Source organism: Pistacia vera, unplaced genomic scaffold (assembly GCF_008641045.1).
Source record: "Pistacia vera cultivar Batoury unplaced genomic scaffold, PisVer_v2 Contig221, whole genome shotgun sequence".
NCBI lineage: Eukaryota > Viridiplantae > Streptophyta > Magnoliopsida > Sapindales > Anacardiaceae > Pistacia > Pistacia vera.
This window is the reverse complement of record NW_022196026.1, coordinates 19,811-36,938: the sequence shown is the minus strand read 5'-3', so window position 1 is coordinate 36,938 and position 17,128 is coordinate 19,811. Positions and strand designations below refer to the sequence as shown.

General features: G+C 33.4%; 2 protein-coding genes across 2 annotated transcripts; one reads left to right on the top strand and one right to left on the bottom strand.

Annotated features, from left to right (window-relative positions):
* Positions 1-4,648: 4,648 nt before the first annotated feature.
* Positions 4,649-5,194, top strand: LOC116130477 (secreted RxLR effector protein 161-like). The gene has a single exon (XM_031416223.1). The coding sequence runs from the start codon at positions 4,649-4,651 to the stop codon at positions 5,192-5,194; it is 546 nt and encodes a 181-aa protein (XP_031272083.1).
* Positions 5,195-7,205: 2,011 nt separating this feature from the next.
* On the bottom strand, positions 7,206-10,876 carry LOC116130473 (70 kDa peptidyl-prolyl isomerase-like). The gene is made up of 12 exons (XM_031416219.1): positions 10,684-10,876; positions 10,374-10,460; positions 9,812-10,072; positions 9,249-9,326; positions 9,062-9,142; positions 8,769-8,942; positions 8,570-8,656; positions 8,316-8,479; positions 8,066-8,188; positions 7,803-7,949; positions 7,597-7,724; positions 7,206-7,505 (listed from the first exon to the last, which is right to left on the bottom strand). The coding sequence occupies exons 1-12, from the start codon at positions 10,844-10,846 to the stop codon at positions 7,406-7,408; spliced, it is 1,593 nt and encodes a 530-aa protein (XP_031272079.1). The 5' UTR covers positions 10,847-10,876; the 3' UTR covers positions 7,206-7,405.
* Between the last annotated feature and the right edge of the window lie 6,252 nt (positions 10,877-17,128).

Sequence of the window (17,128 nt, the reverse complement as noted above, 5' to 3'; positions counted from 1 at the left end):
TTCCAAGTAGTTAGCCTTAGGATAATTTTTTTTTTTTTTTCAATTCATTGGAACTCACAATTCCAAGTGGTTGTTCAGCCTTGCCTTAACTTGGAATCTGCATTTATTATTCACAAATTAAGAACTCAATGAAACCAACATCTTTAGTATGGACGGTCATCCATATAATACGGACGGCCGTCCATTTTAAATGGACGCCTGTTCATATAATATGGACGAGCGTCCATTATTATATTTAAAAAAAAAAAAACCATGGACGGGAAATTGACTCTCATTCATATAATATGGACGAGAGTCCATTGTTATTTTTCGTGGACGTTCGTTCATCAAATATGGACGGACGTCCATAATTATTGGATTGTCGTTCATTCACGAAAGACTTGTTTTGTCTCCAACGTGGCCTCATCTGACTGGATGTCATGTACGTCGGTACAAAAATTGGGTGCAAATTATCGGTGTCCGTAGCATTATTCCATAATTTATAGTTCATTAATTAGTTGGTGTAATTTATATTCAATATTCGTTTTTTTTTTTTATACATTATTATAATTACTAAATCTTTCTCTAATTAATAGATAATAGATTTTGGAAATGGCATAGGTGAATCTTCAAGCCAAATGTCAAACCTCACACATTAGCCAGCTTCAGGAGGTAATTTACTTAATTTAGATCAACAACTAATATGTAAAATTCAACCCTTTGCACACAATACTAATTTGAAAAACAATTTGACTAGGGAATGGACGTGGGGGTCATCAACAGTCTACAGATTGAGCAATTTTTAATTGGCCTTTTTTTTTTTTTTGGCATTTGCAGCAGCTGTTTCTGAAGATTTTTTGGTGATGATCTTTTGGTGATTGTGATGAGCATATGGAAATGTGAATTCTTGTAGAGATAGAAGAGATTGCTTTTGCAAATATAAGTGGCAAGTTGTGTAGATAGCGATCTTCAATTGTATGTATTGAATTATGTTGAGTATATACAACTTATTTATACAAAAAAAAAACATGATAGCTATATAATGATAGAAAATATTATAATATTGATGCAATCTCTATAATACAAGAAATAAAATAATATCTAAAATATAATAAGAATGAGAATAATATAACATATTCTCATTCTATATTCGCATGTCAACAGAAACTACCTTTTTTTTAAGGAAGTATTCTCTAGTTGTGTGGATATATATGTGTGAAGAGAAAGTTTAGGGATTCAGTTAAGATTTTTATTTGAATAAGCTAGTCTTTAGGATATTTGTTACATTTTCTTTGTTGCACTCATCACGTTAAGTAGTTGAACGTGAGCAGGTTTTTCTCATTTTCTGTTAAGTTTGTAAAGGCTATTTAAGCCTAAGTTTGTCCAATAAAAGCTAAGTCACTTCCATAATTGTTTAGTACCTTTTACTTTGTGTTTCTATTCTCAACATTCTGTTATCAGAGCCTCCATTGGACTTGACGAAAACAAAGCAGTAGTCTTTGACTTCTCTGCAACAGCAAGATGACAACTGAAGGGAGCTTTGTGCAAACATCCATTCCCCGCTTTAATGGTCACTATGATCATTGGAGCATGTTGATGGAGAATTTCCTACGATCCAAGGAATTATGGGGACTGGTAGAGACTAGCTATGAGGAGCCAACAAATGAATCAGTGCAAACAGAGGCACAACGAAAGAAGCTAGAAGAATTGAAACTGAAAGATATGAAAGTAAAAAACTTTCTATTCCAGGCCATTGATCGGATGATATTGGAGACCATCCTTGTGAATGATACTTCTAAACAAATTTGTGAGTCTATAAAGAAGAAATTTGAAAGGAGTGCTAGAGTCAAGGGGTCACACTTACAAGCTCTCCGCAGAGAGTTTGAAACTCTAGAGATGAAAACTGGAGAAGGAGTCTTTGAGTATTTTTCAAGAGTGTTGACAGTAGCCAACAAGATGATAATATATGAGGAGCAGATGCAAGATGTTACAATAGTGCAGAAAATTATGAGATCTCTGAATGAGAAGTTTAATTATGTTGTTTGCTCGATTGAGGAGTCCAAAGATACTGATCAACTTTCCATTGATGAGCTGCAAAGTTCATTGATAGTACATGAGTAAAAATTTTAGCGACATACAAGAGAAGAGCAAGCACTCAAGATCAGCCATGAAGATAGATTTGGAGCAAGAGGACGCGGTCAAGGTGCATACCGAGGCAGGGGGAGACACCAGTCCTACAATAAAGCGATGGTGGAATGCTTTAAGTGTTACAAGCTTGGACACTATCAATCTGAATGTACAAGCTGGGATAGAGAAGCAGAAGAGGAGATGTTGCTCATGTCATATATGGAGATGAATGGTGCTCAAAGGGAAGATATCTAGTATCTGGATTCTGGATGTAGCAATCACATGTGTGGTGACAAGAGTTTGTTCACTGAGCTGAATTAGGACTTCAGGCAGACGGTGTCTCTAGGAAATAACACAAAGATGAATGTGTTAGGCAAAGGCAATGTGAGATTGAAAGTAAGTGGCTTAACTCATGTTGTTAGTGAAGTATATTTTGCATCTGAACTAAAAAGCAAACTGTTGAGCATTGGCCAACTACAGGAAAAAGGATTGGCAATTCTCATTCAACATGGAACACTCAAGATTTATCATCCAGACAAAGGGCTCATAATGCAAACCGAGATGTCAACAAATCAAATGTTTGTGTTGCTAGCAAAATCACTACCGCAAAAACCAGCTTGCTTATACACTTCCACACAAGATATGGCACATTTATGGCATTGTCGTTATGGGCATGAGCTATAAGGGGTTGAGAACTCTCCAATTTAAGAAGATGGTGCATGGCTTACCTCAGTTCAATTCTCCAACAATAGTGTGTGCAAACTGTATGATTGGAAAACAACATAGAGATCCAATTCTAAAAATAAGCAATTGGAGGGCCACATAAAAACTTCAACTTGTTCATGCAGATCTTTGCGGCCCCATATCTCCCACTTCTAATAGTAAGAAGAGGTACATTATATGCTTTATTGATGATCTTACTAGAAAAGCATGGGTTTATTTTTTGGTAGAAAAATCTGAAGCATTAAGCATGTTCAAAAAAATTAGGAGCTGTGTTGAGAAAGAAGTAGGAGGATATATTAAATGTTCGAGAATAGATCGAGGAGGAGAGTTCACATCACTTGAGTTTAATGAGTTTTGTACAAAACATGGTATCAAGAGGCAATTGACTACAGCGTATACTCCACAACAGAACAGAGTAGTGGAACGAAAGAATCGAATTGTGATGAACATGGTTCGATGTATGCTCGCTGAAAGAAAGATGCCAAATACTTTCTGGCTGGAGGCAGTGAATTGGACAATACATGTTTTGAATATGAGTCCTACATTGGTCGTGAAGAATCAAACGCTCGAAGAAGCCTAGAGCAAAAGCAGACCCTCAGTTGAGCACTTTAGAGTTTTTGGATGTGTGGCGTATGTGCATATTCCTGATGTGAGAAGGAAAAAGCTAGATGCAAAGAGCCTTGCTTGTGTGTTATTGGGAATTAGTGAAGAGTCTAAGGCATATAGGCTCTATGACCCTGTTGAAAGAAAGGTTGTAGTTAGTAGGGATGTAGTATTTGAGGAAGATAAATCTTGGAGTTAGGATAAGAGTTATGAAGAGCACATAATGATTGATTTGGAATGAGATGATAATACAACAGCAAACGCAGAGAGTGAGGAAGCAGTGAATGGAGAAGAAGAAGAAATTATTGAACCAGTTAGTAGTCCTCAAAATGATGAATATGATGGAAGAAACAGAAGGCCTCCCAAGTGGATGAGTGATTATGTAACTGGGGAAGGACTTTCGAAGGAAGACGAGGCAAATGTTAATTCAGCTCTATTTGCTTCAACAAATCTATTGTGTTTTGAAGAAGCAGTAAAGCATGACAAATGGAGGACAGCTATGGACACAGAGATGCAAGCTATAGAGAGAAACAACACATGGGAACTTACTGATCTTCCCAAGGGTGCAACGAAGATTGGAGTGAAGTGGGTTTATAAAACTAAACTCAAAGAAAATGGTGAAGTGGATAAATTAAAGGCTCGTTTGGTGGCAAAAGGGTATGTGCAACGACAAGGGATAGACTATACCAAAGTATTGGCACCAGTTGCAAGAATGGACACAGTAAGAATGGTTGTGGCTCTAGCGGCACAAAAATGGTGGGCTCTCTATCAACTTGATGTCAAATCTGCCTTCTTGCATGGAGAACTCAACGAAGAAGTGTTTGTGGAGCAACCTGAATTGAAGAACAACCCCCAAAAAGTCTACAAGTTGAAGAAAGCCTTATATGGGCTGAAACAAGCTCCACAAGCTTGGCTCAGCGTATTGAAGCACATTTCTTAAGTGAAGGGCTTGAGAAGTGTTATAGTGAGCATACACTATTCATTAAAATGACTAAGGGAGGTAAAATTCTCATTGTCAGTTTATATGTTGATGACTTAATATTTACTGGCAATGATGAATTGATGTTTAGCAAATTTAAAAGCTCCATGTTGAGGGAATTTGATATGACTGATTTGGGAAGATGAGATTTTTTCTAGGGATAGAAGTTTTACAGAGGTCTGATGGATTTATATTTGTCAAAAGAAATATGCTTTAGAGGTCTTGAAGAGGTTTAAGATGGAAAATAGCAACTCGGTTCATAATCCTATTGTTCCAGGTTGTAAGCTTTTCAAAGATGAAAATGGAGTTCATATTGATGAGAGTTTGTTCAAGCAGATGGTAGGATGTTTTATGTACCTAATAGCTACGAGACCAGATTTGATGTTTGCAATGAGCTTGATTAGTAGGTACATGGCCAAACCAACTGAATTGCATTTGATGGCAGCCAAAAGGATACTACAATACTTGCAAGGAACCATTGGACTTGGAGTTTTCTACAAGAAGGGAGGGCGTGAAGGTCTAGTTGGTTATACAGATAGTGACTATGTAGGAGATGTAGAAGATAGAAAGAGTACATCAGGCTATGTTTTCATGTTGGGATCTGAAGCTGTTGCCTGGTCTTCAAGAAAGCAACCTATAGTCACACTTTCAACCACAGAAGCAGAGTTTGTGGCTGCAGCTGCTTGCGCTAGTCAAGCTATTTGGATGAAGAGAATAATTGAGAAGCTGAGTCTAGAAGAAAGCAAGTGTACAACAATCTTTTGTGATAATTTCCACGATTAAGTTGTCAAAAAATCCTGTGTTACATGGCCGAAGCAAGCACATTGATGTGCGATTCCATTTTCTTCGTGATCTTACACGAGAAGGAGTAGTTGAATTAGTTTACTGTGGAACACAAGAACAGCTGGCAGATGTCATGACAAAGCCCCTCACAATGGATGCATTTCAGAAGTTTCGAAGTCAGCTGGGAGTTTGTCAAGTTCCTGATTTAAACTAGTTGTAGACTTGTAGTTGGTAACTAGTTTAAGGGAGGGAATGAAGAGAAAGTTTAGGGATTCAGTTAAGATTTTTATTTGAATAAGTCCTAGTCTTTAGGATATTTGTTACATTTCCTTTGTTGCACTCATCAAGTTAAGTAGTTGAACGTGAGCAGGTTTTTCTCATTTTCTGTTAAGTTGTAAAGGCTATTTAAGCCTAAGTTTGTCCAATAAAAGCTAAGTCACTTCCAGAATTGTTTAGTACCTTTTACTTTGTGTTTCTATTCTCAACAATGTGTTCGTTCAATCATCTAATATCATCATAGAAAAACTGGTATTTAGGGACACGCTAAAATAGAATCAGAGAACACAATTTCGCGTTCCAAGTCATATTCTCTGACGATCATGATCTTATATATTGTCAATATAAATAAATATAACAAAGTAATATTGAGAGAGATGAGAGGTACCATACCATCAAGAGCAAAAGATAAAAGAGGAGGATCAAATCGGAGATTCTACTAGAAGCCATCTTCATCTCCTTCAAATTTCAATTATGTGAAGCTCAGCTTATGAAGGAGAAGATATATAATATCAAACTAAAGGCCAGGGTTGTTACTCATAAAAATCAGAAAATAAAAACAATACATAAGAAAATAAGGTTATACATTGCTAATTACTTAAATTTCTACTAGCTTAATTATAGTGGTTCTTTCTTTCTTTTTAATTAACTTGTATATAATTTGATTTGACGATATTATATGATTACTATATCTCTATCATAAATTATTTTTTTGATTTCCCTGGTCTAAAAATTGATAAATTGCATCTGTCTAAATGAATTAATTTATATTCATTGTTTTGCGTTTCTTTTTGTTGAATTCGTGAATAAAAATTGATAAAATAGAATGTTGCAAAGTAAAAAAATGGGATTGCTTTTGTGTGGAAATGGAGGACAAAATGAGAGTTTTGGTTGCTTTTTAGAGAGATTCATAAGATATTGAATAGAAGTGGGTGATTTGAACTTTGATGAAGAACTGTTATCGTTGCACAGTAACCCGGCAACGTGTAACATTAAAAAATAGCGGCTTTTTTGTCTTTTCACATTAAAACTCGTCCAATCCACTTTTAAGAATATTTTCGTCATTATCCAATTTCTTATGGTCAAATCCGTAATTAAATATGTCATCACAATATTTAATATTAAAATAACGAAAGTTAATGTCCTAGGGGCATTTCTGTCATTTCAACAACTGGAATTGTGTTAGGGGCAGGATTTCACTAACGGCAAGTGGTATTTTGATAATTTCTGAAACCTGGGAGAGGAAAATGGAGTTTCACGATACTTGGGGCGGGAAAATAAACTCAGCCTGAAGAATAATATCACTTCTTTCATGTTGAATCTAATGTAATTCATAGTAAATTATTTGATCATCAATATATCAAAATTATGGATTGGGTATTGAGATATTCCTAAGCTTTTTCAAAATCATCAAAACCCCTTATAGTTATTAAATATCCCCTTAAATTAGTGAAAAATTATCGTCTCAAGAGGTTTTTAATAATTTTAAGAGGGTTTTTAATAGTTTTTGAAAAAAATAAAAAAAAAAAAAAATAAAACAAAACATCGATAATAAACTGATGTGATAGATAATACATCAGTTAAAAGTTTTTGATATTACACTAAAAAACAGTCCATTCAACTTCAAGAGCTCTAAATTATTACACACCTTTAAATTTAAACACTTTATATAATTGATATTTAATACAAAGTATACGTTTTATGCATTTTGAAAATAACACAATTTGAGCCATTCAAATTGTTTACTATTATTATAGTTGTTATTTGTTTGGGCTTGTTGTCCACAGCATTTAGCATAAATATCCAATGAAAAGTTGCACTGTAATGTCTCATGTTACATACTGAATTTTAACAAATTGGTGTGTATCATTAACAAAACAAGTACAAGCTTTGACTCACTCTGGTTGAGAAAATTTAATACGATCGGACTTGTAATTAACCCATCTTCGAAACCATGGTACTGAAAATCTCAGCTTGGTATTTAGCATATTCTCTTTGTTTTTCTTTTAGCTCCTTGTAACCAAGTTTCACATCTCTGCAAGTTCAAAACAAATGAATTTGTAAATGAAACAAAATTAATCAATCTTGTTGTATAATTTTAACTGACAGAAGGAAAAGGCAATTACCTGTTATCGGGGTCGATGGCTAGAGCTCTTTTCATATCAGCCTCAGCCTTTTCTAGTTCTGATGTTTTCATGTAAGCTTGAGACCTTCGAAAGAGTGCTTTCACATTTGATGGATCGAGTTCTATGACCTGTCAACCACGTAAATGGAATAATGGATCAAGTCTTGAACGGATGGAAGGGAAGTGGGAGGGCGAAGGGGAGTTTACCTTTGTGCAGAGTCTTGAAGCTTCAGAGTGCTCTTCCAGTTTCAGTTTACAAGCTGCATTGTTTAAATAACATGATAGCCGCAATGCGTTTGCTATATGCTTCTCATCGTCGGTGAAAGAGTGATCAAACTCGATAAACTTTGCAGCCTGTGTTCAGAAGTTCAGCAAATGCTTCAGTTTAAAGAAGAAATCAACAGCAACATTCACTTTTTCACAATAATATCTCAGTTTAAAAGAATTATAACTAATTATGTGTCTCTTGCCTTCTCATATTTCTTGGAGGCACGCCAATATTTCCCAGCCCTAAACAGCAAATTTCCATCATGCTTCTTCCTTTCACAAGCTTCAATTTTTTCCTGAGTATCCATTTTCCAAAATGGCTTATCCTGTACATGGAGCAGAATCAGCAAGATGAGACAAAAGAAAATATGGCAATTTGTGCTGATCCCAAGATTTCATGATGCCAAGTTCATTTTCAATAGATGCAAGTATTAAGCAATAAGAGCAGAGTACCTTAGTGAAATCAATCAGCTGTACTTCATAATATAGTACTGAATTTGCAGAGACAACTTCTGAAACTTCATGGCTGCTCAAATACTCTCCGCCAACAGTCACCATGGCTTGTTCTCCCTTTTTCATGGTCATAATCGCTCTATCTAAGCCCTCGTTTATGTTCTCTGAAGACACAGAAAAGTTCCAAAGTTACATTAGCAGGAAATACAATCGTTCACTTCAATAAATTAATTCACATGAGAAATAGAAACAACCTTCTAGAGTTAAGAACTCAAAAGGTTCCTCTTCAGATCCCTTCCTCTCAAAAATTGTTCCATCTTCAAGTCTGGCAATGTATTTCACTAACAAAACATAAGCAAACACGAAACTCCGTTAGACAGTCCTTTACATTCAACTCAAGTTTGAATAATCTTTAAGATGTAAAGTGTGGATGCATTGTCTATCAGATGTCACCTTTCACCAAGGATCCTTCACTGGGGCGGTCAAAACCTTCACCAGCTTTTATTATCTTTTTGAAGACTTTTCCATCTCCCGTGACATTAATGATACTTTTCCACCATAAGAGCTCAAGTTGAATGGTCAAATTAGAGCTGGATGAAGTCCCATATCCATCTTCTGTGCAGCCATCTGAAAAATACAAACATTAATAACTTAACAAATGTTGAACTGATACAAAGGAGGAAATTCCAAATTTTAAGTGAAAATCCTTACTGCTTTGGATGGAACAAGTAACACCAACGACTTACAAGAGAACTTTACTGCGAGTTCTGCTTTCTCACCCTTTCTCATTGTCTTCACTGCCTTGCTTATTGCAGGACACAAATAACCTGATCTCATACCAAAAGAATAATAATAGTAATTAAAGATCTCAAAATGTTGCAAAATTATGTATAACTTGAAGAAATTTTAAGTAACTGAGCAAGCTCAACACACCATCACTTATGCGAAACCCCACACCTTCCTTAGATTCAGAGACAAGTGTTCCATTCTCGAGCCAAGCCTCATACTTAACTACAAGATGAAATTTCAATATGTCAACACAGAAATTAAACATTTGGGCCCATCACCGACCAGTAACGTCAGCTAGAATTTTCAAAACTTGACTCCATTTCCGGATTTCTAGATTAGAGCTCTTAACTTCACAGCCAAATGATCTCGACTCATCTTCCTGAGCCATTTTCTAATTCCATTGTAAACAGGCTTTAACATGTATCTATCTGCTGTCTTAAAACTTCAGCGTTTTCAACAGAGAAAGTAGAAGCATTACTTCATATCCTCACTGATCAACCCAGTGAGGTTTCATAAACTAGGCTAGTGCTCAGGCCAGTTCAATTTGTAATTATAGACGATGGTATCATAATTTCTGCTGTATGGATAAATCAATTACCCAAACTTTGGACTAGTTTAGTTCGTTTACACCATCGAAATTCACATCAAATAATGTCAGAAAAAAAAAAAAAAAAAAAAAAATGCTAAAGAGTCACGGTTGCTATTACCGAAAACTTCATCATTGTCTCTGGGAGTAGCCCATCCCTCACCCTCCTTGATAATTTTCTTCAATATTCCACCATCGCCCGTTATGTCTCTGATAGTGCTCCAAGATAGCAGCTCAATATCAAACACCATTGTTGAATTGGGAGGAATAAGTGGTGGAGAACCGGCTTCCCCATAGGCTAAGCTTGGCGGTATTATGAAGATTGCTCTTTCACCCTTCTTCATAGTTGCAACTCCCTCATCCCATCCTTTAATAACTTCATCTAAAATTCAAGTGTTAAACAAACATTTCAAATTCAAAATAGCAACATTTCAGGCAACAAGAAATGCAATAGAACTGCCTTAAATTTTAAAAAATTTCATCTCTAATTTTATTTCTGAAGGAAGTGGAAAATAAAACCATATTTTTCCAAATACCTTCATATATTCATTTACTTAAAAAAAAAAACATAATAAATTCATATGTAATTTCTCAATTCCATAATGAGTGTTAGAAAAGAAATTGGATAAGGAATGTGCAATGTAAATTAATTACCACAAAATGAAGGGGAGTTCCCCACTTACCTTGGCCTAATTTGAAACGAAAGGGAGTTTCTTTATCACGACTCGAATCCAAACATGCCCCGCCCTCAACGTGTCCACTGAAATGAACTGAAAAGCAAACTTTCAATTATAATTTAAATGATATTCTCAAATTTCAGTTATCCTCCTGATATTCGGCTTAAATATCGACAAGCTTCAAGGTTTAAAAAATAGTCAAAAACTTAGTTAAAAGAAGATAATTATTGATTCTTGGTGTTGAAACTCAGTTTCCTTTTTACTTGGCATCCAAACAGATAAATATTGGAAAGTGTAAATGAGATTTACTAAGAACCTTCTACTTCGTCCCCTGGAAATGGAGTCTGCCATGAAGTTCCACGTTTGAGAATTTGTTTTTTCAAGCCTTGGTTTCCAATTTCTCTCTCGAGTAATTCAAAATTTTTGGTTTTGGTTTCATTATTCAAGTGGGATCTCGAAGAAGAGATTGACATTGCCATAGAAATTGTATGGAGAGCGTTTCAGTTGAAGATAAGCCGTTGTTGGTTTCCCTCCTATTATACTTTCTGTTAAGATTTTTCTGTTGGGACACGACTATCGGACCAGGCCCGCCTCTAGCCCAATTCCTAAAACCCAATGGATTTATAAAGGACCCAATGTGCCCAATAATGAGGACGAGTCTGTGACTAAATACACCTAACCTAATTTCGGAATAAACCCTTGTCTATCCAATGTCTACCCAATGCATCCTTAAAGAACTTTTTATATGATTCAAACTCTTCGTTATAAAGAGTTTATCCATAAAAACAAGACTCTCACATATTCTTTATTCTTTAAATATAAAATAACGAGTAAGTTTAACTCTCCATATTTAGAGAGTCAAATTTCACTTTCTATATTAATTTTTAATTAATAAATTATAAGTTTCTATGTATTTTATTTATTAATTATCTTTCTTATTAAGTCTATTTCTTAAAAAAATGTATTATCTCTCCTAAATTTAATGAGTTCATTGGATTTGAATAAAAATTTTGTTTTTTATATTTAGAAATTAATGAAAATACTCTTTATTTATATGAAAGATACTCTTTAAGATAAAGAACATCATTAGAGACGTTCTTAGTTGCATTAAAGTGTCTTGAGTAATAGCCTTTCAACCAATGGAAAATAGGTTGTCCAGGGATACAACCGTAGTAACTTACCACAAAAACAACATAGGTAACAATAGGGGTGTTCGGTTCCGGGTACCCTGCACTTTTTGAAGGAACCGGAACCGACAGTTCCTTGAAATTTGGAACCAGAACCGGAACCGACGGTTCCGGTTTCTAGGTACCCAAAACCAGAACCAGGAACCGTCGGTTCTGGTTCCTAGGTACCCAAAACCAGAACCAGTAACAACGGTTCTGGTTCCGGTTCTGGGTATCCTGTAAAATTCATGACCCCCCAAAAGTTTTTAAAATGGCAAAAAAAACCCTTAAAAACTTACAAATAACCCACCCCCCCCTACTTGGCACTTGTTAACAAAAATAAAATTATAAATTATAAATTCAAAATTACAAACTCCATTACTTTGTAAAGGTAGATTCTCAAAAGTCAAACCAACTTACTTTAAATGTTATGAAATATAAATATAAATGTAAATGTATTCACATTACTTTTTCTACAAAAGTTTTTATTAACCCCCCTAATCTTTAATTTTATTTTATATTAGTCTTGGTTTCTGGTTCCTGATTTTGGTTCCGGTTCCGGTTCCTAACTATAAGAACCGAAACCGGAACCGCACAGTAACAATTCCAAAAATTTGGAACCGGAATCTACCAATTGATGATTGGTTCTGGGTAAGAACCGGAACCAAACCCAGGGTACCCGCCGGTTACCGTAACAATAATACTAATAGATTAAGGAAATCCTATTTTTTAATAAATTTTATAATGACAAATTCTTCCCTATATTAAATTATTAAAATAACTTTAATTTCCTATTATTTACAAATATTTTTGATACCTATTATTATCTCATAAACACTAGTTCCTTTCTATGCAATACAAATTATTTTTAGGACAAAAAGATAGTTTAATGGAAAAGAAGATTTGTAATAGGATATATCATATTATAAGCAATACAAAATTGTAAGTTTTTAATTGCTACATATATGAATTTATTGTTATTTTTTCTTCAAAGTATTGGTAGCTATTTTAATTTATACATTTTTGTGTTCTTTAATTGTAGCATGTTATTGGGATTATTTGTAAGGATTTCTTTAACTTAATTTTTTGTTTAACTTTCAATTTAATTATCCAAAATTTTATTTTAGAAATAACGATGTGGTGGTATATAATAAGTGAATTGAATGAAAGGTTAACTATTTTAGATGTTAGTTTAATTTTAATTTGGTTTTTGGTAATTTTTTATTTTTTATTTTTACATATATATTAGGTAATTATATAAATGTATAAATTGAATCACAAAAAATTAAATATCATTTCTTTAAAAAAATTAAATATATGTTCTTTTGTATGGAATCTTATCAATAGTCATCCACAAAATTAGAACATTATTGTACAATTCTTTCCCTATATATATTTATTTACTTATTTATTTATTTGGACTATGACTTATCTAAATTTGTACATTTTCATATTATCAATATGAATTATATATAATAATAGAGAACATGTTTAGAATCTAATAATTGATATAAGTATATATCAATTAAAAATATGTTTTAACTTTTGGCTTATAGATCTTCACTTATGACTTATATAATTTATGTTAGGAAATAATATGTTTTAATTTGCCACCCGAATATTTAAAAATACCTTGATAATTGATTCTAATTCCATGATTACAAGATTATCTCTTTATTTTAATTTATAATGAAAGATTTTTATTGATGGATTTCAAGATCTATAATTAACTTATTTCTAAGTCTTCATTATTAATTTACTTTTTTTAGACTCTCCTTATTTAAAAAATAAAAAACCAAAATTTATTTTTTATTCTTGTCTCTTAGTCTACTGAGTATTATACTTTTTGAATTAAAGTAGGAAAAAATAATTTTACTAATCATCCACAAAATTTTATATATATTAGGCTGGGTCGGGTCGAGCAGGGTTGGGAATGTGACCATCTTTGTCCCTGGCTTGTCCCCGAGTTCGGGGAATGCCATTGGGTCAGGGCTCGTCCCATTCTTTGATTGATTCGGGGAATCTCTACCTCGTTCGGGACAGGGAAAATGCCCATCCCTACTTGTATCTAATTTTATTTGGAACTCCATAGATTTGTGTGAAACTAACATGAAAAAGTTAAGAAGAGAAGAAGAAGGTAAGACTAATTTTGTAACATGATTATTTGTATAGTTTTATGGAAAATGATTTTTAGCCCCCACCATTTTGTCTTTTAGCTTTCATTTTCTACTTTAAGTGAGAATATAATTGTCTTAAAAAAATTAAAAGAAATTTACGTGAATCGGAATTCATAATTTCACAAATAAATTAATAAAACTCATAAAAGTTATCAATTTTTTTTTTTTTTAATGTTTCTCGAGAAATTAATTTTCAAATCTCATATCATTTTATACGTAAAGCAAACAAAATTACTGTTTGATCTTCTTTTGCAAAGTTCTCTGTTAGTTTCTCTCTTATTCTTCATTTTTTTTTTTTTTTTTTTGTTTTCCTTTCTAAGTTTTATATTTCGGAAATATGTTACAAGTTATATTGTTTAAATGGAAAACTCATCATATAACAAAACTTACAATATATTTATGTTAGTTTTTAGAGTTGATAAACTTCTAAAAACATATTATTTTTGGACAAGGGCAGATCCAGGAATGAAACTTAGGGGATCAAAGGTTAAAGTAACAATTAACATAAATAAAAATAAAAATAAACACAAATATTTGTATTAATAAAATTTTCATTAACTAGTACATTTATAATTGTCCTCGATGAGATTTTATCTTTTGAAAATATTGTATAATGACTTCATTATCAATGCTATCAAATACACAATTCTCTATATACACAACTAAACTGTTATTCAACCATTGATCACTCATTCTCTTTCGCAAATGATTCTTCACAACATTCATTGTTGAAAATGCTCTCCCTACACTAGCAATAGCAACCGGTAAAATGAATGCTAATTTTATCAACAAACAAATTAATGGAAACACTCTATCATTCTTAGTTTCAACCATCACTCTTGCAAGATCTCAAATCCCATTTAATTGCATAAATTTGACATTAGAGCGTACATCCAAAATGTAAATATCAAATTGAGAATCAAGTGCCATGAGTTCTAAGTCAGAAAAATCTTCTGGATAAAGTTCAGCAAGGCGCATCAATTTTTGCTTATGAGAAGCAACAAAATTTTCATTTGGATATAAGCATGCCAAACAAATAAGTAATTCAGTGTTTACCTTATTAAAATGATTATTCAACGCTTGAAGCTGCATATCTAGGACACTATAAAATACTTCAATATGGTAATGATGCATGTTTGTGATACCTTTAGTCTTTCGTTGTGATCACCCTTGAAAAAAAAAAATTATCATACATATTTGGAATATCAATGTCATGTTGGCACAAAAAGAACAAACTTTGCTAAGTAAATTCTCTTATCCTCTATCCCTCATCAATTGTAAAGCTTGCTTACATACTTTAACAAAATTTATAGCATTTACAATATCTTGATATTTTCTTTGTAGTGCTTAAGAAAGTTCATTTGTAAAACTAAGTAAATCTTTCATCATAAATAGACTAAACACAAAATTAAATGATTGCATCAATTTCAATATATTTCTTGCCCAAAATCTTTGTTCGGAGTTTGTCCCTTCTTTTATCACAATTTCAAGAACATCGATAATGGATGAGAACAACAAGATTATGCTCGTTAATGTACCATAATGCGAGCTCCAACGTGTATCATTGGCATGTTTCAAATTTATCTCTTGATTGAGGCTCTTTCCACTCACTACAAGAAAATTGGCATTCTGAGTCTAGCAAAATTAGACGCAGAAAGTCACATTTAGACGCTAAGCCATTTTTAGCGTCTGAATTTGGTTGTTGCCCCCTTAGTTGCAGTAGGTTGGTCGCAGATTCATAGCGCGTCTATATTGTGGTTTAGACGCAAAAAGTTTTTTTTTTGCGACTATCAAAATAGTCGGCAAATGTTGTTCAAAATAGTCCCCCAACTTAGACGCTAAAAGTTGAAGGGTAATTTGGTAAAATTGTATAGCGACTAATCAATTAGTTGCAAAATGTCAGTTTTAGTGTCTAATAATTTGTCGCGAATCCCACACAATTAACAGCCAAGGTGTAAGGGTAATTTCGTCAAAGGCTTTCGTAACTATTTTATTAGTCAACGAATGTATCTTTTGTGACCAAACTTTGTGCTAATTGTAACTCTTTTAGATGCTGAATGTAGAATCCAAACGGTTTTTGCGACTATTTTATTAGTGGCCAAATGTATCTTTTGGTGCTAAATTTAGTAGTTAATATAGTAATTTTAGATGCTGAATGTGGAATCCAATAGGTTTCGTGACTATTTTATTAGTGGCCGAATGTATCTTTTGGTGACTAAAATTTAGTAGTTAATTATAGTCATTTTAGACGCTGAATGTGGATCCAATAAGTTTTTGTGACTATTTTATAGTAGCCGAATGTATCTTTCAGTGACAAAATTTAGTGTTAATTGTTATCATTTTAGTCGCTGAATGTGAAATCCAAAATGTTAGCGCGACTATTTTTTAGACGCTGAATATGGAATCAATTATACTAAATTACTTTTTGCTACTAAAACATTAGTTGCAAATGTGTTTTTTTAGAGCATTTCATATTGACCTCCACACGAATGCAATTATGCTAAATGACTTTTTGCTACTGAAAATTAGTTCAGAATATGTTTTTTTTTAGAGCATTTCGTATTGACCTACATTATACATTCAACATGAACAAAATAATGGACACAATATAAAATCTGATCACTAAATCAAAAATCTATTTTCATACATATATATATGTCCATACATGGATTTTTATGCATGATAGCAATAAAATCCAAAATGCACTACACATGTGCATACCCAAAGAACAGCATGCACCCACATTTTCCTTTCTCTACCTATCTATCTGTGCATAGTAACAAAAAATGCCCACCCATGTTCACCATCTAACACATATATGCAAACAATCCTAAAAAGATGGTTCTACCCCCATGTCAAAATATCTTTTGTCCATACAACACAAAATAACCATCAATACCGTTAGCATGTCAAGTGTCCACCAGTTCCGGTATTTGAAATAGTTTAGCTAATGAAACGAGTCTTCATCAGTTCGAGAAGGCAAGTGCTGTCGTTTGGAGCTTTATCAGATTTCTCTAGTTCAAGGGCTAAAGTTAGCTGCTTCATCATCTCTAACAGGACCATTTGTTGGTGTTCAAGGCTTTTTATTTTCTCTTTTGTTGATCAAATAAGATTAGCTGTTCCCCAACTGTTAAATCTTATTTTCTTGTTGTTGCACAATGCACCTTAACTCACTTCTGCTGCAGTGGATTGATGCTCAATCTGTGAAATGCAAATTCTTGTTAAATCCGGAAGCTTTACCCAGAACTTCCTCACATATCTCAGCTTCTGTTTTTTCACTTTCCCCTGCTTGTGTTTCCTCTTGCAGCTCTATCATTTTTTCCTACAATCATTGAATGGATAATCAATATCAACCAACAAACTAAATACCAACATAAAAGAATACTATAGTAGCAAACAAAATAAGTCTGATGGAGTA

Excerpts from the sequence above, each read along its gene's own strand:
- LOC116130477 (XM_031416223.1), top strand. The coding sequence starts at position 4,649 with ATGGAAAATAGCAACTCGGTTCATAATCCTATTGTTCCAGGTTGTAAG.
- LOC116130473 (XM_031416219.1), bottom strand. The coding sequence starts at position 10,846 with ATGGCAATGTCAATCTCTTCTTCGAGATCCCACTTGAATAATGAAACC. Across the intron at positions 9,327-9,811 it reads AGACAATGATGAAGTTTTCG|TTAAGTATGAGGCTTGGCTC; the intron begins GTAATAGCAACC and ends TTCATCTTGTAG. Across the intron at positions 7,950-8,065 it reads CCTCCAAGAAATATGAGAAG|GCTGCAAAGTTTATCGAGTT; the intron begins GCAAGAGACACA and ends TTCTGAACACAG.